This window comes from Lepisma saccharinum, chromosome 6, assembly GCF_977018435.1.
Source record: "Lepisma saccharinum chromosome 6, izLepSacc3.1, whole genome shotgun sequence".
Lineage (NCBI taxonomy): Eukaryota > Metazoa > Arthropoda > Insecta > Zygentoma > Lepismatidae > Lepisma > Lepisma saccharinum.
Genome location: NC_139234.1, coordinates 30895275 through 30923084, shown reverse-complemented (window position 1 = coordinate 30923084; position 27810 = coordinate 30895275). Strand labels below are relative to the sequence as shown.

General features: G+C 39.1%; 1 protein-coding gene across 3 annotated transcripts in view; it reads right to left on the bottom strand.

Annotated features, from left to right (window-relative positions):
- Nucleotides 1-4465: 4465 nt before the first annotated feature.
- Nucleotides 4466-27810, bottom strand: part of sim (bHLH transcription factor single-minded) — a 201617-nt gene continuing 178272 nt past the window's right edge. For all 3 annotated transcript variants that reach the window (XM_083123718.1, XM_083123717.1, XM_083123719.1), the window contains exons 8-10: nucleotides 24684-24790; nucleotides 9436-9583; nucleotides 4466-5283 (exon numbers count right to left, since the gene is read on the bottom strand). In XM_083123718.1, coding sequence (XP_082979844.1) covers nucleotides 4644-5283; nucleotides 9436-9583; nucleotides 24684-24790 — 895 coding nt within the window. In that variant the 3' untranslated portion in view covers nucleotides 4466-4643. The remainder of the gene's footprint in view (nucleotides 5284-9435; nucleotides 9584-24683; nucleotides 24791-27810) is intronic.

Here is a 27810-nt window from a genome sequence, read left to right as displayed (position 1 = left end):
GCTGACGTCGTTCAGTTTTGGCAGATTATCAAGATGGGAACAACTTATCTTAAGCACGTCCAACATTTCAATACGAACGTGATAAGAAATTTTCATAGTGTATATACTACTTTGGTGCAAAAAAGGAGACTTCTTGCCTTATCAACAGAATGAAGATACACAGACAAATTCAGAATCACGTTGCGTAAGGATAGTTCTTAAAGTGACTTAAATATACATCATGACGTAACAAGACTTCTAAGTACTGAGAGCTCTTCCCGTTATCTTATCACTTTAGATAGGTATTAAGATTTCGACGTTGCAGTGGAATGTATGTTGTTGGAACTTAAGTAACAAAATCCAAAGAAACTTTAAACAAAATGTAACTGTCTGACGGAACTATCAAAAACTAGCTAAAGATCATAAATTATCCTTGTAGATCTGTGTCTGTTGAGAATCAACAATCAAATTCATGTAATAAGCCCCTATCTCAGAAACTGTTAGGCTACATGTATAGCGACGAAACTTGGTGAAGTGGGATGCTATCTGTACGGTACACACATTTCAACCGAAAACTTAAAAAGTAAAATTTGCATTTTCCATTATGAAACTTCCATTGGGGCAAGTACAATGTTCAAGTATATTTTATAGTTCGGTTAGATCGCAATTACTTTATTACGATGTGTTGTGAAATCAGTGGGCTACTGGTCATTTGATACTAAGTAATTTGCCAAACTTGCTACGAAATCATCTGCCTGCCTGGAAAATGGACGTATTCAGTGGCTGTGAGATTGTTCTGTGATTGTTGTTGGCAGCCTCTGTAAATCGTATCACTATATTTCGGAACTGGTCTAACAGGTGTGACAACTGAATTTCTATAAGTAGGAGGACGTTCAAAATCTGAAGAAGCGTTATGTTTCCTTTCTGCTTGTTAGTTCCTCATTGGAGTACTGACAATTGCATGAGAGTTAGAGATGTTTTCTCATTGGTTTCATCGTACAGCATTCTTAAACCCGAAGGTTTATGGCTGCAGCAACACAAGCCTTCCTATCCTTATCACTGCAAATATTCGAGAGAAAGAAATACGAAGTTAAAGAATGAAAGAGCACACAAACTACCGAATTCCAAATGCTAAAACATTGGAAATATCAAAATCGGCCTCCCAACCCCCATAGTCTAGCGATAGAATTGCTGACTTGATATCAAGGGATCCCAGGTTCGATCCCGGTGGAGGTAACATTTCATTAAGTCATTCAGATTCCACTTGAAAGGCTTCCCTATGGCGTAAGGGCAACTTTGTCGCCTTGTAATCAAGGGGTTCCGAGTTCGATACCCGGTGAAGGCCCATGGTGATTCGGATCGCGCCTTAAACTGTAAATTCAGTCCCGATTACCCTTACTGTGCATAAAATGGACTTCAAAAAACAATTCAATTCAATTCCACTAGAAGCTGTAGCTCTCGTCTCGATTAGCCTCTGTGCATATAACAGACCTTAATACAAATTAAATCAAGTAATCATTGAAATACGGTGCGAATATCACCAACTAACTAACTAACTAACTAACTCTCTAGCCTTCTCAAACCCGAAGTTTCATGGCTGCAGCAACACAGGCCTTCCATCTTTCCCTATCTTCAGCAAGATCTATATACTCTTTTCCATCCCTACCAATTTCCCTTTAGGTCTATCTCAACGTTGTCCCTCCATCTTCGTCTTGGCCTTCCTACAGGTCTCTTACCATCAGGTTTCCCAACAAGAATCATGTGAACTCCTCTTTCCTCTCCCATTCGTGCCACATGGCCTGCCCACCTAAGTCTTCCTGATTTAATTATTCTAATAATATCTGGGCATGAATACAAATTATGTAGTTCTAAATTATGTAACCGTCTCCACTCACCTGTCTCCTCATCCCTTTTAGGTCCAAATATTTTCCTAAGGATCTTATTTTCAAATACTCTCAATTTATGTTCCTCTTTCAATGTAAGGGACCAAGTTTCACATCCATATAATACTACAGGCAAAATTACGGTTTTGTATATTTTAACTTTTAGTTTCTTAGATATTAAATGAGAAGACAAAAGTTTATGAAGAGAGAAGTAACATGCATTTCCTGAATTAAGCCTACTTTTTATTTCCTCTTTAATATAATTTTCATTTGTTAATATTACTGCGAATATCACCAGGCTTGGGCAATTTTCTTGCTCGCAGTCCTAGTCCTACATGTTAATTAATTATAATTTGTGAGGTTAGGAAACAATTTCTGCAGTACCACCATAGTGGACAAACCTGATTCTGTGCAGAAGAATCAATCTTTGAAGCACATCTAAAACTATTGATCCAATTCTGTGCAGTATTTATGCACAATATATTCTGAAATAAAATTAAAATCTTATTATTATTTTTAATAATTAAAAGGCCGAGCCCATGAGTTCCAACTCTATTCATTGCTTTTATGTCAATGTATTTGTCTCCTTGTGGAAGTGAATTTGTTGTAAGAATATTCTTGTTCCTTGTGAGTGGCGCCTCCTAAGTGAACGGCATTTCGGCATCCTCCCCATCTTTAGCCCTAAGTTCTGAATTATAGTCGCTGAACAAGAAAAAGTAAGATACATATTTCAACATGGCAGAGAAAATGGCATCATTAACGTACTTTCTATGCAAGGGTGGTTTGCTTATTTGATGCGTACTTGATTAAGTTAGAGTCGTTTTCTGTTACGCGAAAAGCTCCAATCTTTCGCCGCTCCCTATTTTGTAATTTTAACAGTTTAGAGTTATGGCACACTGAGTCAGAAAGGAACTCAAAATAAAGACCTCTCAGCAGCTGCTTGCAATGGTTGAAATATTTAAAATTGCCTTTTACGAAGTTTATAAGCTTTGTGTTATTGAAATGTGCACACACCAATCAACGGATGCTTACTGCAAATCAAGTGTTGCCTTCGTAATCGAAATGGTAATGAGAGGTTGAATGCTATATCTATTCTGTCCTTTGAGAAAGAGCTTGCAAAATCTTTGGATTTAAACAAGGTTGTAGCTGCTCATAAAAACAGGCGTACCTTATCGTAGTTTCTTGCTGTGGTTATTTTCTTATTTTAACAAAACAAGTACTCACATTCTTTACATAGAAAGAGTGTTACGTGTAGTATTTATACATAGCTATATCCAGCGAGTTGATAATGAGAGTATTTTTATGCTGTATTTTGTTTACTGTTCATATAAATAGTAATTATGTGATACTATTCCTCTCGATAATGGCTTTAGGAAAAGAAAACAATACAATTACTGCATTTTACTTGACATAAGAGATTCGTGCCTGTGGAACAAAATGCAACATAACATCTCAGTGATTTTTTTTTTTGGATCTGACTGTAAAGTATGTCACTGGTAAAATTATGCCGTAGTTAAGTATTACGTAACTACCTTTTAGCCGATATTAGTTAGTCACCCGAGAATTTGACTCTGAAATCTGTAGCCTCCCACTTATCTTAGGCTGGCGCCGTCACTGTCTGTACGTCTGTCTATGGGAGGAGAACAGATGAAGGTCGACAATATTTTTACGTTCCGATATCTCCGAGACTATTCGAGCTATAAATTTGAAATTCAAGGTAAAAGGTAGTAACAGGGAGGGATGCTGAGATAAGTCTCGTCTATTTTGTAGAGGTGATGTGATCATCAACCCGCTCCGAACGCCGTTGATCTCAAGGGTGCCTCAGATATCCATTTATTACAGAATGGGTGAACCTTAAAGCTGCTTCGTGTGTGAGACATAGTTGGAAAAAATTGCACCTGAAAATCATCACTCCGGGATTCGAACCCGGGTCTTCGCGTGACAATTAGATACCATACCTACTGGACCATCGCTGCTATAAATATGAACATTTGCAGAACTGAAGTATTTACAGAACACACGTAATTCACATCCAATCAATACATATGAATTACTCACAATCACAAACTACTTGAAATTTAAACAAAGGTATAGAGTGAGAGTCCAAGGATATTAAGTCGATAATCGATATATGTCGAACCTTTGGTATCTCAGAAGCTAGTAAAATAAATAAACATGACATAATATGTACCAAGACACATCAAATATCTTTTTGCAGAAATATTGCAATTTAAAATTTAAAAAAAAAATTGGTCTAAATAGCATATTATTTGCACCTCTGTAACTTCAGAAGTACAAAAGATAGGAATGTGGAACTTTGCATAGGTTGCTACTTCAGTATACCTAATTTCGAAATAATAAATGTAAGGTTGAGGATCTTGTTGATATGACATGGAATGACCCACCTGCGCTTTCTCCTACTCTTACTTTTACAAAGAGCACCATGTCCTTCAGCAGCCCCTTACCTCACTGATCTTTCCTGACCACAGAGGGATTTACATTCGACACTATACTGCTTCAAGATCAGATCTACAGATGTGTTGGCCGGATCTATAACAGTTGATCGTGAAGGAGGACAGCGTAATAAATAACGAATGGTTGTTCAAACTGTATATTTATTCACTATATAGCAGTCTTATAAGCAACCGCAAGGCGATTTCTTTGCTTAAATGTCTGTACAATGTATATATCTTTCATATCTCCGCTTTAGTTATTGTTCTGCTCGTGAAAAGGGAAGACCACTTTCTCTCTGTCAGTCCTGTCTGCCTTGTTCACTTTTTGTCAGTGCACGTACTCGTTGGCGAGCTGGTATTGCTGAGCGTCCACTATGACACTGGTGTAACCTGGCTGGTGGAGGAGCTTGTTGTGGAACTCAGACTCCTCGTACTGGGGGAGGGTGTAGTTCTTTATGCAAGGGTCCAAGGGGAACTGTTCCTGGCTACAGTAATCGGGCACGGAGCACGCATTGTTCACCACAATGTGAGGGCTGTAGTAGTCCTGGCGCCTGTCCTCGCAGGATTCAGATCCGGAGGTCGAGCTGGAACTCGAACTGTGGCTGAACGGCCGTTCGGGGGCCGCGGCGGGCGTACGGGCGAGTAGCTGGTCGGGGTACTCGAAGGTCGGGTACGCTGCGAATCGGTCCTCGGGCGAGTCCTTCTTCTCTCTCGGGTAGTAGATGTCCTGGTAAAACACCTCCTGCCTGTCTTCCGTGTAGTTGAGCGCCTGGAACGACGCCGCGTAGTCGTAGTTCATGCCGGCTCCGCTGGAGTCACTGTAGTCGTCTTCCGGGGGCGGTTGGCGGAACTTGGGTCTCGCAGAGGGGCGGATTTTCGTCTGCGTCCTCTCCGGCAAGGCCACTGCGGGTTCCTCGCACTTCCCGAGCTGCTCCACGTTGAGCACCAACTCCCTCGCCTCGAGGTCACTGTAAGAGAAAGGCCATGAGAGGAGCTTTGCATAATGCAGAAAAAGACATTGGGAAAAGCATGCGTTGGCTAGAGGATGCCATCGTTGTTAATGTAGTTTAAATTATGTTGGACAAAGGACTACAAAGCATCATCACCAGGGTGCGAAATCATTGAAGACTGCTGGGGGAGGAAGATTTTAATTTACACACCCAAATATACAGGGTGATCCAAAAAGGACTTTACAATTTTGTAAGTGCATTAAAATTTACTCGGAAACGTTACAGAACAGGTTGTGGCGTCATTTTGTAAGGAAATACATCAAGTTTGAGTAGCATTGTGGAATAGTACCGAATTCCGCCACCGCAAGCGCCAGCAGCAGTTCCATTAAAAATGGCTGCTTTCACAGGTAAAGAGCGAGCTCGCTGTGTGTTTTGGTTTGAAGAAACCAAGTCGGCGACCATTGTGCTTTGTGCAACGGAACGTACGTACCCACTATGGGAATGATCCTCCCAATAGGCTCATGGCATCAGCATTTTCTTGAGACTGGTTGTTCTGGCATCCCTCGATTTTTACTTTTGGGGTTTCACTAAAGATCTAGTGTATGTTCCACCCTCACCGGCTAATGGAGTCCATTAGTGGTGACGTCACAAGCAGACGACGAGCTGCAAGTGAGTCTACACAACGAGAAAACGTGTTTTCTTCCTATTCAAATCAATGCTATTTTCCTTTGGAAGGGGTAGCTTTAATTATTGCGACAGCAGTTATGAAACAAAATTATGATGCGTATCGTACATCAATCGTAAATCAATAAGATTTCTTTTGGAGCATTCGCTTTACTCGATTTCCTACTCCATTTATTCTTTACAATCTCATCTGTAAGGTATATGTTACATATAGACGTATTCTCCGAAATCTCATCTTTACATTGATGTATGATGCACATCACAATTTTGTTTCCTAACTGCTGTCACAATAATATAAGTTAACCCTTCCGAAGGAAAATAGCATTGGATTGGATAGGAAGAAAAGCACGTGTTTATTTGTTTAGACTCAGTCCCACCGCGTCGTCTGCTGTAACGTCACAATATTGGACTCCATCTAGCTGAGCTCAGAGCACGAAACTACGCCGCAGTCGAAGAAGTGACGCCCGATATGCTTCGGGTTTGGCAAGAAATTGACATAAGATGGGACGTCTGCCGTGTTACCAATGGAAGCCACATTGAACCGAAATAGCTTCTTTTTTATTTTATAGCTAAAACTTGATGTATTTCCTTACGAAATGACACCATAACCAGTTCTGTAACTTTCCCGAATAATTGTTTATAAACTTACAAAGTTGTAAAGTCCTTTTTGGACCTCGCTGTATATACACGCGCGTGTGTGCATATGTATAGAAATTTATATATGATGTACAGCAGTGGCGTACGCAAGGGGGGGGTTACGGGGTTTAACCCCCCCCCTTGAGCTTGTGAAATATTATGAAAAATGCTGTGGAATAAATTTTAAATGGCCAATTTACCACAGTCAAAGATCTGGGACAATACTATTACTATTACTACATCTACTACTACTGCTACTACCACTAATAATAATAATAATTTGAATTATTATTTCCATGTAGCATGGAGAAAAGCACAACATTCCAAGCTCACGCGTCTTTCAGAGTGATGCCTTGAAAATAAGCACAAGTTCTTGAAAGTGAAATATGAGGGTAACTATGATTTAAAAGAGAAATAAAATGTTTTGTATTTCAGTTGCAACAATGTTCAATACTCTGGCGTACGCAGGTTTTTTTTTGGGGGGAGGGGTCGGAATAGTAAATGTGGATAACACATGGCTTCGTTTTGGAGGGCAGGATGCATAATAAAATATTTCGTATTTTTGGAGCTTTTCAGTCTATTAAAATTGTATTCAAAGACAAAAATGGTAATCGGGACTCACTTTAAAAGAGGTTTCGTATTTACACATTTTGATTTTTTAAAGTTCTTAACGGATTTTTATTTCAAAATTCTGATTTTCTCAAAATTTTGGTAGGGGCTGTAGCATCATCGGTAGAGGCATGCATATTTCATTTTTGACAAAAAGAAAACGAAATTTGAAATAACACATTGCAATGTTAATTTTTAAGGTTTCTGAAAGGTGTGAGGTGCATTTTCCTACCCTGTTTTGTCACGAAATGATGCGAAATAGACTCTTAAACACGAAATTTACCGTTTATATACCGACGCGACACTTTCTGAAGTCTGAAGTATCCTGTGTGTTATGCAATTTACGGAAAATTGATTAATTTTGCTGTAAATATTTGAAAAGCAAAAATGGACTCCTCTATACAGGAATAAACTTAATATTCTGGTAATGATTTAATGTGCTATTAGAAGGGATATATTTATTTTGTGTAATAGTGCAGTTTTTAAATCAATTGGGACTATATTCACATTTTTGAAACCAAAATGTAATTTTATATACTGCTTTTTCACCGCTATAACAGCGAAATTTCATTTTATTTACAGCTTTTGAACCCGAAATTGACTCTGTTTTTATACTGAAATTTTGCTTTTTTATTTACCAAAAGTATGTGCCTCTAACCATCGGCCATGCCTCTACGTACGCTAGTGTTCAACGAACATGTATTTTTTTTTTGTGTGAACAATGAGAATTAACTAAAGAAAGTTCTTGGTTCGTTGTTAGAGGCTAATGTATAGACAAAGGCTAGGCGGACAAGAATACAGTCACCAGTCTGCCTTCCCATTGTATTATTTACCGCAGCACGTTTGAATGTCTCTCTTTAAAATGTCTCACCTTGTTGACTACACAATTATTCAAACGACAATAAGCTTAACTATTGGAAAATGTTTTGTTGGTAAGAACAGTGAGACAATCCAGATGTGAATTATCGGGGACATTTATGCGGGGAAGAAGCCGGAAAAATTCCAACCAATTTCGGGAATTGAATCCGGATCTCCCGCATGATTGTCAGATGCTCTACCGACCAGACCACCGCAGCTTCTTGGATGAGTTCCATACTTTAATTATTTCAATTTATTTTAATATATTTTCTTGTTTTATGGATTTTCTTCACCCTTAAAATGTCTCACCTCGTTGACCAGACAAAAACAAAAAAATGCTCCCAGGATTTGATAAAAATTGAATGATTAGAAAGTAATTTCTTTCTATTGTTTTCATAAATGGTATATTTATGTAGATCTCTACTACATAATAGTAGTAGTGGTATTAGTAGTATTAGTAGTAATTCAGCTAATTAATTAATTATAAGTATTATTAATTAATTGTGATTATTATTATTTAAAGTATAATAAATCAAAGGTAATGTGAATTTGGAGAAAGTTTTAGAAATAACCCCCCCCCCTTGACGAAATCCTGCGTACGCTACTGATGTACAGTCAAAGGCAATAAAAAATGATCCTGAAATACTCGCTTCCCTTCAAGACGTCGCATGTGTTACCTAACACTCAGTGACGTATACTGAGGCCAAGGTCTGGGCTATCTCACTATGTCACGTGGTCCTAGGCTATGAATAGAAATAAATTTACCAACTCCTAAGAAATCAGGTTGCCAACTCATAAGGAATCAGGTTACCAACTCATAGGAAATCAAGTTGCCAACCCATAAGGAATCAGGTTTCCAAATCATAGGAAATCAGGTTGCCAACTCATAAGAAATCAGGTTGCCAACCCATAAGGAATCAGGTTGCAAACTCATAAGGAATCAGGTTACCAACTCATAGGAAATCAAGTTGCCAACCCATAAGGAATCAGGTTTCCAAATCATAGGAAATCAGGTTGCCAACTCATAAGAAATCAGGTTGCCAACCCATAAGGAATCAGGTTGCAAACTCATAAGAATTCAGGTTGCCAACTCATAAGAAATCAGGTTGCCAACTCCAGAATCAGCATCATCATCTCATTGATATGAGATCGATATCTGATCAATTTTTCTCCTGAATTTTATTCTGTAGACTTCAGGCTTCGCAGATAGCCTAACTATCCTAGAGTATAAGCTATCGCCGTAGAGTTAGGCAACACACATAATGCCTTGCAGGGCGAGTATTTTAGGGTTGTCGCTTGTCACTTCGGAATGAAGTCTCCATTGTAGGCAATAAAGTCACATCCAGGAAAACGTTTGGAAGTTGTGGGTTGTTGCTAGCTTACCTTAGCACGTAGTTGACGCTGACGATACAGTGGGGTCTTGACGAACGACTGTTATGGACGATCGTCGCATAGCTCTGCATCCACACCCACCCACCATCCTTCGTCAGGAACCTGTAGTACTTCGTTGTCACCTGGCCCTTGAACAACACTGCAACGCAAGAAAGGGATCAATTACTTTTGAGACTATTATTATGTCTTACAGATGAAATTCGACATGACGCAACTTGACTTCATTTTTGTTATTCAGGTTGGCTTTTCTGCCATTTTGACTATTCGCGAAAACGGGGATGAATGATGGTGTGATGAAACTGATGAAGTGGCCCCTCACAAAGAACACTCATGCCGAGGCCGGGATTCGAACCCGGATGTTCTAACCACTTTGCCACGGGTATTGGCATTTTGCTAATTCAATTGCCACAAATTAAGGGGGAACCTTTTGTCACCTTGTAACTTATGTATTAATTTAGCTAGTATTTTTTTTTTTTGTACGATAAGTAAGACCCTCCCCTCCTCACATGTTTTGTTTCATCCTAACCACTGAAGTGTTGCAAAACCATTAGGGAATACATTTCTAGCATTTAAAAAGGATGATTTAGATCAAGTATCAAATTAAAATATTCGAACATACATTTTGCTGTTATGCTGTCTAATGTGTTTGTGTTCGTCTTGTGTAGTAATTGTGCTGTCTAATATGTTTGTGTTTGTCTTGTGTAGTAGTTCCTCCATTCATATTGGGGGTTAGGCGTAGAGCTGACAACTCTGCACTGTAAAAAGACATGTCAAGAATCAGCAATATAAGGCCATGGATGTTCCCAAGGTAAAATATTCCGGAGGTAAAATAGTCCCCCGTTCGGATCTCCGGGTGGGGACTACTTTGGGAGGTCCCTGGACTAAGGATAAGATCTACATTAGGAATAAGGATATTAAATTAGGCACCTGGAATGTTCTGAGCCTTTACCGGCCTGGGGCATTTCAGTGTACAGTTAATGAGATAGGGAAGTATAAATTAGATGTAGTAGCTGTCCAGGAAGTTAGGTGGCCAGGAGAAGGGAATTGTAAAACTAAAAATTATACTTTTTTCTATGGTGGTACTGAAAATCATAATTTTGGAACAGGCTTTTTCATAAATAATAGAATTATCTCGGCTCTTAAAACAGTAGAATTTATTAATGATAGGATATCATATGCAGTTTTACAGGGTAGGTGGTGTAAAATTATTTTAATAAACATACATGCACCAACGGAAGATAAAGATGATAATACTAAAGATGATTTTTATACAGAGTTAGAACAGGTCTTTGATAAATTTTCTCAGTATGATATGAAAATTCTGTTAGGTGACTGTAATGCACAGATTGGCAAAGAAGAGACATTTAAACCCACGATTGGTAAAGAAAGTCTTCATGAATTAAGTAATGATAATGGTATAAGATTGATTACTTTTGCAACCTCAAAGAATTTAATTGTGAAAAGTACCACTTTTAAACATAAAGATATCCATAAATATACCTGGTCTTCTCCAGATGGTAAAACTCATAATCAGATAGATCATATTCTCATTGATAAGAGAAGGCATACTAGTATAATTGACGTTCGTACACATAGAGGTGCTGACTGTGCCAGTGACCATTATTTAGTAATTGCTAAATTAAGAGAAAGACTCTCAGTGATAAATCATAAGCAACAAAATCTAAAAGTTCTAAAATTTGATACAGGAAAGTTTACTGATGAAAGAATTAAGAAAGATTACCAAATTAAACTGTCAAATAGATTTGAGGTTTTGCAGGATTTAAATGATGATGAAAATATAAATGAAACAGACGTAAACAAGAATTGGGAGCACATACGTAATGCAATAGAATCAGCAGCTAAGGAAAGTATAGGATACCATAAACCGAGAAAAAGTAAGCCATGGTTTGATAATGAATGTCATAATCTAATAGAAATAAGAAATCAGGCTAGACTTAGGTGGTTAAATAACTCGGATGATACAAATCTAAGCAATTATAATAGAATAAAGCGAGAAGTTAACCGCACGTTTAGAAGTAAAAAAAGAGATTACTTGAAAAGCAAAATTAACGAAATTGAAACAAACAGCAAAAATAAAAATATCAGAGATTTATATAAAGGTGTAAATGAATTTAGAAAGGGGTGGCAACCTAAAGTAAACTTGATAAAAGATAAAGACGGTGATTTTCTAGCTGACCCAAGCGATATTCTAAATAGATGGAAGAACTACTTTAATGACCTTTTAAATGTCCATGTAGGAGATAAATCAGAAGTGAATGAAGTACACACAGCAGAACCTTTAGTTCCAGAACCTAACTTGACTGAAGTTAAAGATGCTATTAAAAGGCTTAAGAATAACAAAGCACCTGGCATTGATTTAATACCAGCTGAGTTAATTAAATATGGTGGAAATTCATTAATATGTCAAATTCATAAATTAATTTGTTTAATATGGAATAAAGAAGAAATCCCTCAACAGTGGAAAGAATCCATAATTGTTCCTGTGTTTAAAAAAGGTGATAAAATGAACTGCAATAATTACCGTGGAATTTCTCTACTCTCAACAACATACAAAATATTGTCTAACATTCTTTTAACAAGACTAACCCCATATGCTAATGAAATTATAGGTGATTATCAATGTGGATTTAAACGTAACAGATCAACTACAGATCAAATTTTTCACATCAGACAGACACTTGAAAAAAAGTGGGAATATAATCAAAATGTCCATCAGCTATTCATTGATTTCAAAAAAGCATATGATTCGGTCAAAAGAGATAAATTATATAATATATTAGTAGAGTTTGGAATACCTAAGAAGCTTGTTAGTATGATAAAAATATGCACCAGTGAAACAGAAAGTAAAATTCGTGTGGGTAATAATATGTCTGACAAATTTATAATTCATGATGGGTTAAAACAAGGAGATTCATTATCTCCATTGCTCTTTAATTTTGCCTTGGAATATGCTGTTAGGAAGGTAAAAGAAACTAAAGAAGGACTAAAATTAAATGGTGTGACTCAGTTGTTAGCATATGCAGATGATGTAGACTTACTGGGGGATGATGTGAATACAATTAAGAATAATGCTAAAATATTTTTCAAAACTGCTAAAGAGATAGGTTTGGAAGTTAACAAAGAGAAAACTAAATATATGTTTACAGGAAGAAACCAAGTGTTAGGTAATAATCAAAATCTAATTATTGATAACAACTCGTTTGAACCAGTTTCCAAATTCAAATACTTAGGAGTAATATTAACAAGTGAAAATTATATTAAAGAGGAAATAAAAAGTAGGCTTAATTCAGGAAATGCATGTTACTTCTCTCTTCATAAACTTTTGTCTTCTCGTTTAATATCTAAGAAACTAAAAGTTAAAATATACAAAACAGTAATTTTGCCTGTAGTATTATATGGGTGTGAAACGTGGTCCCTTACATTGAAAGAGGAACATAAATTGAGAGTATTTGAAAATAAGATCCTTAGGAAAATCTTTGGACCTAAAAGGGATGAGGAGACAGGTGAGTGGAGAAGGTTACATAATTTAGAACTACATAATTTGTACTCATGTCCAGATATTATTAGAATAATTAAATCAAGAAGACTTAGGTGGGCAGGCCATGTGGCACGAATGGGAGAGGAAAGAGGAGTTTACAGGATTCTTGTTGGGAAACCAGATGGTAAGAGACCTGTAGGAAGGCCAAGACGAAGATGGAGGGACAACGTTGAGATGGACCTAAAGGAAATTGGTAGGGATGGAAAAGAGTATATAGATCTTGCTCAAGATAGGGACAGATGGAAGGCCTGTGTTGCTGCAGCCATGAACCTTCGGGTTTAAGAAGGCTAGAGAGTTAGTTAGTTATTTTTTTTTTCTTATCTTACAAAGTGACCTGTAGGAAGGCCAAGACGAAGATGGACGGACAACGTTGAGATGGACCTAAGGGAAATCGGTAGGGATGGAAAAGAGTATATAGATCTTGCTCAAGATAGGGAAAGATGGAAGGCCTGTGTTGCTGCAGCCATGAACCTTCGGGTTTAAGAAGGCTAGAGAGAGTATCTTTCCTTACATGTACGTAAAATCTATCGGGCATCCATAGGCATGCGCACGTGGAAAGGGGGGGGGCAATCGCTCCCCTAATCATGGACGTCTGCAGATTTTTTCCACGGAGGGACAAGCAAGGTATTTTTTCATGAGGCGTGTTGCCTCTTCAAAAACCACCACTTGAATGTGAAATTATCGCATTAATTTAAATTACTGTGACTGAAATCAAATCATACATGTTAAATATATACTTCTAGCGTGACATTCGATTTCTAAGGGGGTGGTGTGACCATCCTTGACCCCCTCCCCCTTCCAGACGTCCATGTCCCTACATTATTATACTTTCACCTAGAAATTTAGCGTAGAGGAACCTTATCGCCGGTATTAAACGACATTTTACCCTTATAGAAAATCAAGCATCTTCAAGCGATTAAAGTTCAAAGCAACTACGGGGGAAGCGGGTGCAGTGGCGCAACCACAGGGGGGAAATTGGCATTGCCCCCCATTGCCCCTCCCCAACCTTTGACGGAAATCAATTGTAGAGGGGCAAACATTGAGGTAAATGAATGCAAGACTAGTAGAATCTAAGAGTAACAGGACAAAAGGATAATGAAGGATGGAATTAGTTCTCACGTCTTTCTTGCATTATTCTTCCAGACGGCCAACAGCACCTGCAGGGTGGCACAAAGGGGCAATTGGCACCCTCGATTCGTAAAATTTTCTTGTTCGCTTCGCCCGCAATTTTATTCTTTTCTGTGATGCATTGTAAATTACTAGACAGAAAAGTTATAATACTATAGTATTTCAGACTCTTGCTGCTACAGTCATACTATTCAAAGTGTTGAACATCTTCGAGCTCTTATCATTGAGGAATTCAATTCGGTTCCTATTGAAATATTTTGTAAAGCATGTGAAAATGTTCAATTACATCTCCAATCTTGCACAGACCTAGGCTCTGTCCGAAAGATACAAAGTACATACTTGAAGTATGGTCTTGACGGAAATGACGTCACCTAGTACAGTTCGAAGTTCACGAGGTATCGAGACCACATGGCAGAGCACACGAAGTTGGAAGCTTGGTCACCTGACAAGTGGACTTTTCTTTCATATGTTTGAAATCGCGGAGATAGCAAGCCAGCAAGTTGTTTGTTGCAGTTCTTCTAATGTGTGGAAATGTATGTATTAGAACATTTATAAATGCTATGTGATTTCTATGGTCAAAAACAAGTGTTTAAAACGTGGAAAACCAAGTGTCCTCGGTTTAGGGAGACAAATTTATGATAAATAAAAACTGAGGAGAGCGGTAAATAAAATGTTAGATCAGAGGTATATACCAGCGGTGGAAAAAAAATGGCTCACACTTTTTCATTATGAGAGGAAACAACATACAAAAGAGCTATAAATTGATAAACTACTTCATTTTTATATACTGTACACATACACAAGTATATCCCAAGTGATTTATTCATTGTATGTATTTAAAGGATATCCTTGCTGTCCAACAAATAAAATAATCACTACTGCATATACACAAACACATGTTGAAAATCACATGATGATAAACAAAATTCATTCATGACTGAACACAAATGACACCATTCTTTCCCTTGGTGTGTGGGAACAGAGTTGAGTAGACATTCGGGGGAAGAAAGGAATGCAGTTTGACGGGAGCTAAGTTTTCGAACTGATATTATGTGCATGGGAAATCCCAATTTGCCGCGTCTTCCTGATGTGATCGAAGATAAAACGTTCTTCAGCTGCAAGGGGTAGGAAACTAAACGTTTCGTTACAAATCTACCGTTTGCGCGCACAACCTCGATTGCCGGTTTTTGCTTGTTTTCTACTTAATTTGATGATATTTCACGGTTATTTCGCGAAAAAACATTCATTTCGTGGAAAAGTACACATTTCGCATTACTTCGCAAATAAAACACATGCATATTTCATCATTGGGGGTGTAGTTACGTGCAGAATGTTCAAAATTGCATCTTTTTTTCACATTTCGCGATTTCGCGCATTGCGAAAAGTCAATGTCCCTACCTTGGTTATATCTACTGATCGTATTTGGCGCTGCAGTCGAAGTGCAGTTCGAAACATCTTCACTTCCAGTCCACGACTTCAAGACCGCACTGCGACACCATTCTCGAAGTATACTCGCTTCAAGTACGGTCTTGCACCTTTCGGACACAGCCTTAAGGCGAGGAGGGACAATTACGCACAAGTTTTTCATTTATTTCAATATCGTCGGATTGGGCACTGCTATTTAAAAAATGGTTTAGTATGCAAGAGAGTATGAATTTCTCTCCATGTTGCAAGTGGACAACTGTTTTTCAAGTTGATTAGTAAGCTAGACACGATGTTTGAAAAATATGATTATTAAGTATTTATAGAATCCCATATATTATGGGAAATCGACTTCAACTTCAAGTTACGGTAATCAAATGGGAGTTTCGACTTTTCCTACTACTATGACATAGTTCAACGTGTCCTTTCTCCGTCCATGTACTTTTCTACGTCATTGGATGTTTGATATTCCCGAGAGAACGAATAAAATAATGGTCCCATAAACGTAATACATTTGTCCTTGCCTCATATGATTGATTGATTTAGTTTATTTTACTTCGTGTTTTGTGCCTCTTGGCTAATTTGCGAAGATGGGTATGAGTGATGAAATTGATGAATAGACATTCACAAACAACCAAGCTCGAGAGGGATTCGAACCCGGGACCCTTGGCGTCGCAGCGCGATGTGCTAACCACTTGGCCACAGGGACCGGCACCTTGCCTCATTTGGCCATCCTCGCAGTGTTGCCAAACCTGATGTGCATAAAAGAGCTACATTTCACCATTAATAGAGCTAAAGATGACTTCCAAGGAGATTAACGAAGGCTGCATAAAGTGCCTCCTAGGGTAATTTTAGGTGTCAGAGGGGTGGGAGCGTTGCTATTACCGTTAGCTTTAAAGTGATGGCAATTTATTCTTAGTTTTCACCGCCTAGATTTGGCGGCATCACCCATCTCAATAATCCCATGATGTTCATATGAAATCGAAAATAAAGGATTCCCGGATAATAATATTGTCATCTTCACCTTATGCACGGCGCTGGGGAGGAAAGAGGGGGTGGGTGACGCAGCCTATATATGAATATCACGTCACATGCAAAGTGTACACTCATTGCAAAAGTTGGTCTCTATGGAATAAATGTCATTCGCCACCAGCGACAATAGCCACCAGCTTAAACTTTGTGACAATCGTCACCAGTCTATTAGCTGCACCTGACCCGCTGTGCCCTCTCTCCCTCCTCCCCTGAGGCAATGACCACAGAACCTTTCCCTCCGCCCACTAGCCCCGCTTTCTCTCAGTAAGGACAGTTTGGGACACAGATTAGGTTTGGGAATTGCTTGTGAGTATATGAAGAAGGAAGAAGTGAGAATGATCATCCCCATGTGTGCTGCTTTGGCGTTTCTTCGGCCTGAGGATGTTCCCGACGGCTGGCTGGAAATACATTCCAGAGTGCCTGACAATGAAAAACTTTCTGAATTTTAGGACTATTTCGTGAAGAGATGGATGGAAAACGAAGAAGTTCCAGTCCAGTTGAGCTTTGGAGTTGTTAACAACAGGCGTCATCGAACCACCAACTCTGTCGAGAGATGGCACAATAAAATTAATCTTGGAAGACCGAATCCTCGAGTTAAGGACCTCATCAACTGTTTAAAGAAGGAAGCAAATGAGCATGTGCGCTAATAAGGGCCCAGCTCAACATAGAAGGTAAACGAAGGAAGATTGCTTACATGACTCTAGATGACAGACTGGAAACAACGGTTAAAAAATATGAAGAAAGTGGTGATAGTGTCACTTGTTTGAAAACAATTTCTCATCTCCAAAAACTTTGAAGAGTTCCTATAAAGTCCAGGAGCTTAAAAGTTGACTTATGAGAGTAAAAGATGTAAATAAAATAAATATTAGTGACGGAGCTTAATTTGAGCTCAAAGTAAAACTGACGAAGCCAATAGCTGATTTTATATACGCCTATATGCAATACATATTGCATGTAGCCAGTCCAAAGCCTGTGAAAAGTGTGATGGTAATCAACGGTCATTGCCTCAGGGTAGAGAGGGAGGGGATAGTGGGTCACGGGCAGCTAATGGACTGGTGGCGATTGACAGGACACCGTCTCTATGGGCCGGAGCCAGTGGTGGCATCATACTGGAGCAGAGAGCAGGTGCCACAGTTCACAGCCAAACGAGTGCACGAAAGAGCCAGATTAAGTTACTATCTTTAGAAAATAAACAGTTCCTAATATTATAAATATGTTCTGATTGTTAAACGTAATTGATGATCAAAAGGTGCCCCTTTAATTCGTGGCCACCCTGTATTTTTCCCTGCCATTTTACTTGAATTAAATTCCCAAAATGCATTTAATAAGTTAGTCTCTTGTTCCGAATGAGATCTGAACCCAGGTCAATGTGATATAGCCTACACATCCATTTTTCAAGACTCTCCCTAGACTACATGTTGAGGGCTTACATTTGGCCGACGCCAGCGACACAGTTTCCGAAATTTCCTCTTTCATGGAAAAACCGCTATGATATTCCAAAATATAAAAAATCACATCTGCTTAGAATACATTCTAGATCATTCACGTGTGCGCTGTTGTCTAGGTCAGTTTGTCTCAACCTTCGTGAGCCTGAGAACCGGTAAATTTGTTCCTATAAAAGCCGATGCCCCTGTCCCATCAATTTTACTCGTAAATAGCTTTCTATTTCTTAATATGTACCCTTTGAATTTAATATTAATAAATAAATTATGGCGTAATCATACAGAGTATTAGCACAGATAAAGATATACTGTATATGGTTCCCTAACCACTAGTAAAAGCCACGCCTTGGCGGTCAGTTTTCAATGCCGAAGCACTGAGGTAGAACTGAGGCTTTGCAGGTGGAAGGTTTTCTCGAAATCCATCGCTTCAGGGCAATGGCTCTGGTGGTCAGGCTCGACAGCTGTTGCAATTTAGCAGTGCCATCTCTTGTCTCTTTGTGGCAGAAGAAGTGGAAGCAAGATTTCGAGATGTGCCTCTCAGCGCCTCTCAACGTATTATTCCGGAACTTCATGTGAGGGGCCGTTCCCAGTGGGAGGTCCGTGCACCGGTTTGCCTGCCTTAGATGAAGATCTGCTTATATATCTTTATCATAGATACGGTCTTGCCAGAAGTGACGTCACCTAGTGCAGTTTGAAAGAGCGAATTAAACGAGCATTCGAGTTCGCAGCACACAGGATTCAACAAAGTAGTCTTGTTAGACTAATGCACTTTCTCACTTGTTTGAAATAGTGGAAGTTGAAAGTCAGTAAAGGTGGTCGGAGCTTGGTGCTGATCACATCACCTCCAACATGGCTACCCCACATCCCCCTCATTCTCGGAGGGGCGGGCAGCCATTCCGTCCCCGAACTTTCGGATCCCAGCACACTTCCCTCACAAACTACAGTCCTACCATATGTCATAAAATCACTGTCGTAACTAAAATGTTGGAGACCCAGTCGTGTGCATTTTTTTTAAAGACATAAAATGCATGATAAATGTATTTCAAATATAATTATTTTTTTGCATGTAACATGTCCAATTCCTTGCGAGGCCGAGAGATCGGGGGAAGTGTTGAGGGCAGCGCTAGAGGAGATGCCCACATTTTCGACCAGTAACTCCCTAACTACGGGTCGGAACTTGGTAAAAGTAAGGAAGCGAGATATTGCGAGCGAAGCGAATACAAAATGTATTTTTATTTGCATAAAATTTTAAATCGAAAGAGGCAATTGTCCTTCTGTGTTCCCCTGAAGGTGCCCTTGTCCGTCAATATTTGCCTCCCCCTTGAATGATTTCTTTTCAAGATTGGCGCGCAATAACTCCATACCCCCCTGCGGTTGCGCCACTGATGTAACATGGAGCGACGTGAAATATAAAATACACACGCAACATGTGTAACCTAAATTACATAAATTTTCTCTCAATAGTGCAATCTTTCTTTCTTCCAAATAATCGTTCATACATTTTAGACAAAATCAATAAGGAGAAGTCTTATTTCTCTCTCTGGTAAATTACAATGCGTTACAGAAAAGTAAATGCGAAGCGAGTAAGAAAATTTTTAGGTCCATTTTCTTGCAAACTGATAACAATATTGATTTAATAGGGCACAAATAATTCCACGGGGCACCATGGCATTCTCTGTTTTACAACTTTTTTTCATTTATAATAAATTTTTCGGCACCCAGGGCTGATTTCCGTCACCCCTTAGCTTCGGTCCTGAACTTGATGAGATAAGAAATTTTTACGAAATGTATTTTTATTTGCATAAAATTTGAAACCAGGGTCGGTAATTGCCCCCTGCAGGTGCCCTTGGGTACAATGCCCTCTGCCTCCCCTGTGGTTACGCCGTTGTGTAGCACACCAATTATTCTAAGTTGTTTAACTTCAATAAAATAAAGACTAATAGATTTCTCAAAAATCAAAATACATTGATGTTTGATTCCAATAGATGTGACTGTCGGGAACAGTGGAGCAGTTTAACCTATGTCTTGCCCCAAACAGGCAAGAAGAGCACTGCTGTGACACCTTCCATGGGTGCTAATTCTTAGCTCTTGGGTATCTCATAAAATGCCACAGTGTTTCATGTATTTCATTCTAACTTTGCAAATTTATCAATACATTTAAAAAAAGAAACCTCTTGTGAGAGGCGCAGGAGAAGATTGATCGCCCCCTCAAGCCTTTAATTCGCCCTTGCAGCAAGCTACTGAGATTGATAGTTGCAGTTCGCCTATTTTTTTTCCATGTCACCCTAGTAGCGCTGGGGTATATGTCAGCTGTTCTCTCAACCTGGCTATGGTCTGTCCACAGTGACTGTGCATGAAAATATGAGTGAGGAGGCAGAGGTGGCGGGAATATTTTCTAGATCCTCTGTGAAGGGGTTAGGTTAGGTTAGGTTAGGTTAGGCTAGGTTAGGTTAGGTTAGATTTTGTTGCTTATGATTTATCACTGCGGGTCTTTCTCTTAATTTAGCAATTACTAAATAATGGTCACTGGCCCAGTCAGCACCTCTACGTGTACGAACGTCAATTATACTCTCGTCGCCACATCCTTCGTCGTTCTTATCTTTGTTCGCCCCCTGTCTCTCGTCGCCCCTATTTTAGTCACTCGTTGCACTCGCCGTTAAGCTTCCTGCTCCCCATAATGGTAGTTCTTCGTAAAATACCACAATATCTGCCTTATTGAAGAAATAGAATAAGACCCCTGAGGATCTATCGCCCCTCCGTCCCCCTTTTTCCAGTCTTGTATGTTTCTTAATTGACACTATGTGTGATATATTTCATTCCAACTGTGTAAAATATTTACCAATATGTGAAAAATAAAATAGGTCCTTGGTAGAAGTCGCCCACGACGCCCCCTTTTATCCGCCCTTGGCCTCATTGCATGGTGCAAAGTGCACAGGGAACTTTACCTTATATACCTCTTTTAGTTTTTAGTTCCTTATTCCGTTCAAATAATCCCTAACCGAACGTTATTTTATCTTATTAACAATAAAAGTAATAAACTTTCTATTTTTTTTATATTTTTTTTGTAACTTGTAAATTAACGATGCCAATTTCCATGGGGGGCCGGGGGTACGATGGACCTGTTCGACCTTCCGTCCCGACGCCCATGGTCCCTGACACACACACACATACACACACACACATACACACACACACACAAGCTCCTACCCGCCATTTTCTAAGTATTTCCCACCCTGCGTGAGCCAATCATTTGTTGCGAGTTCATCTCGTGATCTCAGAAAGTCCTCCAACTCGGATTCAAGTGCAGGAAGGCAGAGAGCGGTATCGATTGATCCCCGCCATTTAGCCTTCCGGAGGCAGCAGCCAGCGAGCGATAATTTCCTGCCTGGGAAGACAAGGCGCTGAGCAAACAGAGACGCGATAGGGATGCTGCCCCAATAGCTCCCGTCCGCGCGATGCGATGGGAAATCAATATTCAGAGCGTCTGCCGGAGAGGAGATTGCGGCAGCGTTGTTGCTAACAAGATTCCATTAAACCTTTCAGCGAGCTGCGAAATGGGGCGACGAGGCCACCAAGGGCTTTCGAGTCTTCGAGCAGCCACAGGCGACCGTTTACATAAGTGCCTGTCTGGCCTGGTAAGGCTCACTGGAATTGACGATGTTGGGCCAGGACACGTCCTATGCTTCTGATAAAAATAAAATTATCTCTCTCTCGTACACGCAGACATACAATTTCATTAAATAATATGCAATATTTAAAGCTGAGAATTCATCACACACACACACATTACAGTATTGGCCATATTATTGGACTCATTAGTTGAAAAAAATGAAACACGGATTAACTCACTTTATGTAGAGAAATTTGACAGATTTAATGTTTTGTGATACACATTGCATTGTTATAAACAATGCAAGTACTGTCAGTACTTCGTATGACCCCCTTTGGCTCTTTTTGAGTCCACTTTAATCATTGTTTGTGTACAATTCCTTTTCACTCTTTTTTCTAAACTTCAAACCACGTGGTTTATGAAATTACGTGTTGCTCCGAAGATACAAATGAAGATCACCCTTACAACAACCAGAATTAATATTACTTCCTTTGTTATAACAAAAATGGCCGCGGTGGCTCAGTCGGTAACGCGTCTGACTACCATGCTAAAGGTCCCGGGTTCGATTCCCGGCCGGTTCACATCCGGGAACTTTTCTAACGATGGAAGTGGCCCCGGCGCCCACCCAGCGTCGAATAACATGGGTACCTGGGGGGTAAAGGCGGTCAGGGGCGTGATGCTGATCACATCACCCCCACTCACGACCGGATCAAGAAAGTATGGGGCGTTACCCCCACACCCCCTATACGCCTTCATGTCGTAGTGCTATGCACAGGGCAGCACTTTACTTTTTTTTTATTTTTGTTATAACAAAAAAATAGCACAAATAACACGGTAAACAATGTACGTATTGTTCCAGGCATTTTTGCGAATATGCAATGAACCGTGCTGCCATCTTGGGACACAGTAAATTAAAGGATTGTGGGAAACAAGATTATATCGAAGCAAACAAACAGTTTAATCCCATAAAAAGTTATAACAATCGTCAAATATAATTAGTTAGAACACTTTCAAAACAAGGAAATGTGCTTCTTTTTTACAATGAGTCCAATAATTGTGTCAATACTGTACACACACACACAAATAGGGAGAGAAAGAGTGCGATATCCGGTGGTTCGGATCGCACTTTAAACTGTAGGTCCAGTCCCAATTCATCTATCTGTGCATAAAGTGTACTTGACACACGTCACTCTCCATAGAGAGAGAGAGAGAGAGAGAGAGAGAGAGAGAGATAGAGAGAGAGAGAGAGAGAGAGAGAGATAGAGAGAGAGAGAGAGAGAGCCGCGATTGTTCAGTCGGTAGAGCATCAAACTGCCACACGGGACGCCCTGGTTCGATTCTTATACTCTGTCCCGGGAATGTGTGGAGCAAAGCTGCGCATAAAGGTAGAGAAGGAGAGGGCAGCGCGTACTGCTTCGCTCCTAACAGCTGGTAGTTGCAGCCGCGTTTTACTCTCCATGCGCTTATAAAAATGTCTGGAGTAGCGACGCGCAGAGGCGAAAGCTTGTGGGCAGGGCCAGTCTAGGTGAGGAAGGGTGCGGGATGAAAGCAACGAAGTGCTACTACAGAACTACTGGACCGCGAATGACCAGTCGAGTCGCCCCCTCCTGCGCGGCCCCTCCCTTCCGCGCGTTCATTAGACGAGGCACACACCCGCAACGTGCGCCCAGGCCGCGTTCACGTTCTCTTACTCCAGACATTCCGGAAAAGGTGTATACTTCCACTCTCACGTGTTCATTGGTCGATCCCTCTCGAGGAACTACTTGCGCAGAGAGTTGTTTCCATTCCCTTCCTCCAGAAATTCTCGGAACAGAGTATAGGGTAGTTGATTTCAGGTGGGGACTTTTCCATTATAATAGTGCCTTCCTACGAACCGGTCCCCAATCACAGCGCAGAAAGGTTATATTGACAAAATCCTGTTTCCCTGTTGGCTGCTTCGGGAAGGAGTGTTTGAAAGGTTGCCAAAAAAGGGGGGGGGGGGACAGCGGTAGGTCTAATTGGCTGTTTGACCGCAAGTTCCTTCGTAGGTAAACGCGGTAACAGAGGGTCACTGCCATAAAGGCGGTCTCCGTGCCATCTATAAGAGCGGCGGGACTGTAGTTCAGGCAGTCTCCAATAAGTGGGTACCTCTGGGCAAGAGAGTAAAAGCGGCCGAAGCGTGATGAGGATCACAAAAGACAGAGATTGTGATTGTGTGGGGCCCTATCTACACCTCCATAGCATATTAAAATTGCAAGGGGAAAAATGAAGAACAGACTTCAAATGCGTCAACTGATATAACCTGCGTTGGTTTCTTGGTTAACCAAATCTTCTGACCCGATGTAATTGAATGTATCAAGAGAAAATGAAGTGTTGCTATGAATCCAGACACGTATTGAAACACATTTCAGCACTTGAATGAAAATTTAATGCATTTTCTTGCATCCATGCGTTTAAATGAATCTGTATAATTCATATGACTGGTGTAATTTGCATACATTTTTTCTGTTAAATTTATTTATGCTTTTCATGTTACCTTGTTAATTTTTATAGTTAAAGATCTAAATAAACATTCTTTCAGGTAGCAAGTTGAAAATGACTAGCGTTTAATACACTATTAAATATATAATAATATTTCCTACATTCCGAAAATGAAACATTATTATATATGAATATCATAGGACGGCGTAATTATATTTTATGAATTCAAAAGCTCTGTTTGGAAGTAGGTTTATAAAATATCTGCCACACATTTTTTTCTAATCGAGTAATAAGTGTAAGTATTTTTTATAAAAGCATGAGGCATTTTAATGCATATAATATCTTGTGCATTCTGAAACTTGTTGAAGTTGCAGCTTCTATGCACTTTTTCGCATTATTTATTCCTCTTACATTCGTGTTTGTAGGTAAAGTCCGTTCAATCTACCCGTGCATAAAGTAAACCTAATACCCCAAAATTTCTACAAGAAACTTTTACGAAAAAAGCAAAAAAATATGTTTGCTCTTCCTAAAATACCACATACCTATTCAAAGCTCAGAGTGTTATTTAGAATGGTCATATACTTACATGTGTGATGGGAGAAACGCATGTGCATGATGTCGCAACCGTGGATGTAATGGTACAGCGTCTTCTCTATCAAGTCTTGTGGTTCGTACCCTGTGAGCTGAGCGACTCTGCAAAACACACAAACACTGTCATTATTTCAGCCTGCATTTTTATGACTTTGCATATTATATACAAAGGATAGTACGTTCATGAAGTCAGTGCCGTAGGAACGTTTTTGATTTGGGGGTGGTATAAAGTTCAACCTTCATGTGTGTGTGATGTTTACATATACATACATACACATGGACACACACCTCCCAAATTTCAAGCAAAAATTTACATAACTTGGTCAATTAAAATGACAATATTCACAAAGCATTTCTCATTTTCTACTCATATTTCATGGAGATTCTCAAGATAAGTTTTTAACGGGCTTTTAAAACATGTACAATTCACGAACACATTAGTTCTAAGGCTCAGTTCATCGCTTTTCACTGACGATATCGGAAATTTGATATCGCGATATATATCGTCAAGAAAATATCATCACAGACGATACGATATGATATTTTTTCCGCATCGTGATATGTCATCTGGACGATATATTGCCCATCACTACTTCTGACTCATTTAAACAGATCTTACTTTCTTATAAAAATTTCCAAGAACGTAAATGAAGTGAGGTAATTTTGTTGCATTTATGCGTTTAATTGCTTATTAGTTCATGTGACTGGTTTGCAATCATCCATGAATTCTTTTGCTGTTTGATTAACACGATTCTAGTTAATTTTCTGCTAAAAATCTGAAAAAAAGTTCTCTCCCGTAGAAATCGGGGTCCAGGGTTCGATACCCGGTGGAGGCACAAGTGGTTCGGATCCCACTTTAAACTGTAGGTCCAGTCGCGATTCGCCTTACTGTGGATAAAGTGGACTTAAAACACCAAATCAATCAATCAACCCATAGAAATCGGAAAAAATAAATATTTAATGCATTATATAACATTGTTCACTGGATTTCAATCAGGGAAACTTTATTCTAAACATATCACGGACTAACAACATTTTGCAAGAATTCCGAGTGAGTTAATTTTGTTTGGAAAAAATACAGAATATTTTATGCATTGAGCGAGTCATATGATGCAAATAATATTTATAAGAACATATGTATTTTACTGTATGCACCTTCTTCCTTTAATTAAAACCTTTATTTTTCTGTGTTGTGACTGCTCGGTAAGGTTGTAACAAGACTGATTGTCTTGCATTTCTTTGGTTTCAAAGAAACTCGTAACAATTGCCCTCCCTCCCCCTCACTTATTGCTTCATTTGTATTAGGCTTCATCCTAACCACCTGGTTGCAACAGTGAGAACAGCAGAGGTACTGGTGTTTTATGAAAGGTTAACACGTAACTGAAATAACAAGAAGTAGTATGTGAATATATCTCAGCATTTGGTACTTGATATTTGGAATAAAACAAATAGACCTAAGGTGCCTGAACCCAATATGGCCTATTTGCTGTTTCCAAATAGTCACAAGGTTAACTCAACAAATGGAAGCGAAATAGCTGGACCTTGCGATTGTGTTCTACGTGATCCAATATTGCATATGCAAGTTATTACTTACTACATCTTACGATAGGTGTACTATATATATCTCTCTAGTCCTTATTATGGTAGTTTATAATTTGTACATTACAACAATGTATATAGTTTAGACTTTAATCTAAAGTTCTGTTTAACACGAAGGGAAAACAAACACTATGTAAGGTAGACTCAATATGGCCTCCATAGAAATATATCGTAAAAGACGTGTGCAAATTTGACATTTGTTACTTTTATGTTCACGTAGAGTTTGTCTGCTAGTCACTAAGTATGATGAATAGCCTTTCATTTGCCCAGTGACGGCGCCAGCCTGAAATAAGTGGGGGGGGGGGGGGGGCTAAAGATTTCGGAGTCAAATTCTAGGGAAGGGGGGGGCTAACGTATTTACGTAAAACTTTTCTACGGTATATTTTTACCAATGACAGTGCATTTTGTTCCATCACACTCAAAAGTACTTTTAGGCACGGATCTTTCATGTCAAGTAAAATGCAATAATTCTATTGTTGTCTCTTCCAAAGCCATTTTTGAGTGGAATAATATCACAAACTTACTAATTACTATTCATATAAACAGTACAAAATACGTTATAAAAGCTACGGATAAACGTATAAATATAAACATAACACTATTTCTATGTAAAGAGTTTGAGTACTTTTCCTTTGCTAAAATGTGAAAATGAACCATATCAAGAAATACGATAAGATACGTATATTTTCATGAGCTTCTACAACTTTGTTTAAATCCAAAGATTTTGCAAGCTCTTTTTCAAAGAGAGAATAGATAGACCACTCAACCTCTCGTTACAAATTCGATTACGAAGATAACACCTGATTTGCTGCAAACAGCCGTTGATGGGGCTATGTACATTTCAATAACACAAAGCTTGTAAAGTTCGTAAAAGGCAGTTTTTAATGTTTCAACCATTGCAAGGAGGTGCTGAAGGGTCTTTATTTTTAGTTTCTTTCTACCTCATAGTGTGCCATAACTCTAACTTGTCCAAATCACAACGAAAAGGGAGCGGCAAAAGATTGTAGCTTTTTCTGCTTCAGAAAAGTGGTACTAACTTAATAAAGTAGGCATGGAATAAACAACAACACCCTTGACTAGAAAATGTGTAAATCTTAATGTTATTATTTTCTCTGCTGTCATGATGAAATTTCTTACGTTTTCTTGTTCAACGACTGAAATTCAGACCTTAGGGCTAAAAATGGGGAGGATACGAGAAATACCGTCAACATAGGAGATGCCACTCTCAAGGAACAAACCTATTTTCATTACAAATTCACCTCTCATTAGGAGACAAATATATTGACATAAAATCAATTAATAAAGTTTCAACCCTGGCACTGAGCATTTTAAATAGTGAAAAATAACTGCTGAAGATTATAATTTTATTTCAGAATATATTATGAATAAATACTGAACAGAATTGGATCAAAGATTGTTTCTCTTGCACGGATACCACTATGACGGTACTGCAGAAATTATTTTCTAGCCTCACAAATGATAATTAATTAACATGTAGGACTAGGACTGCGAGCAATAAATTG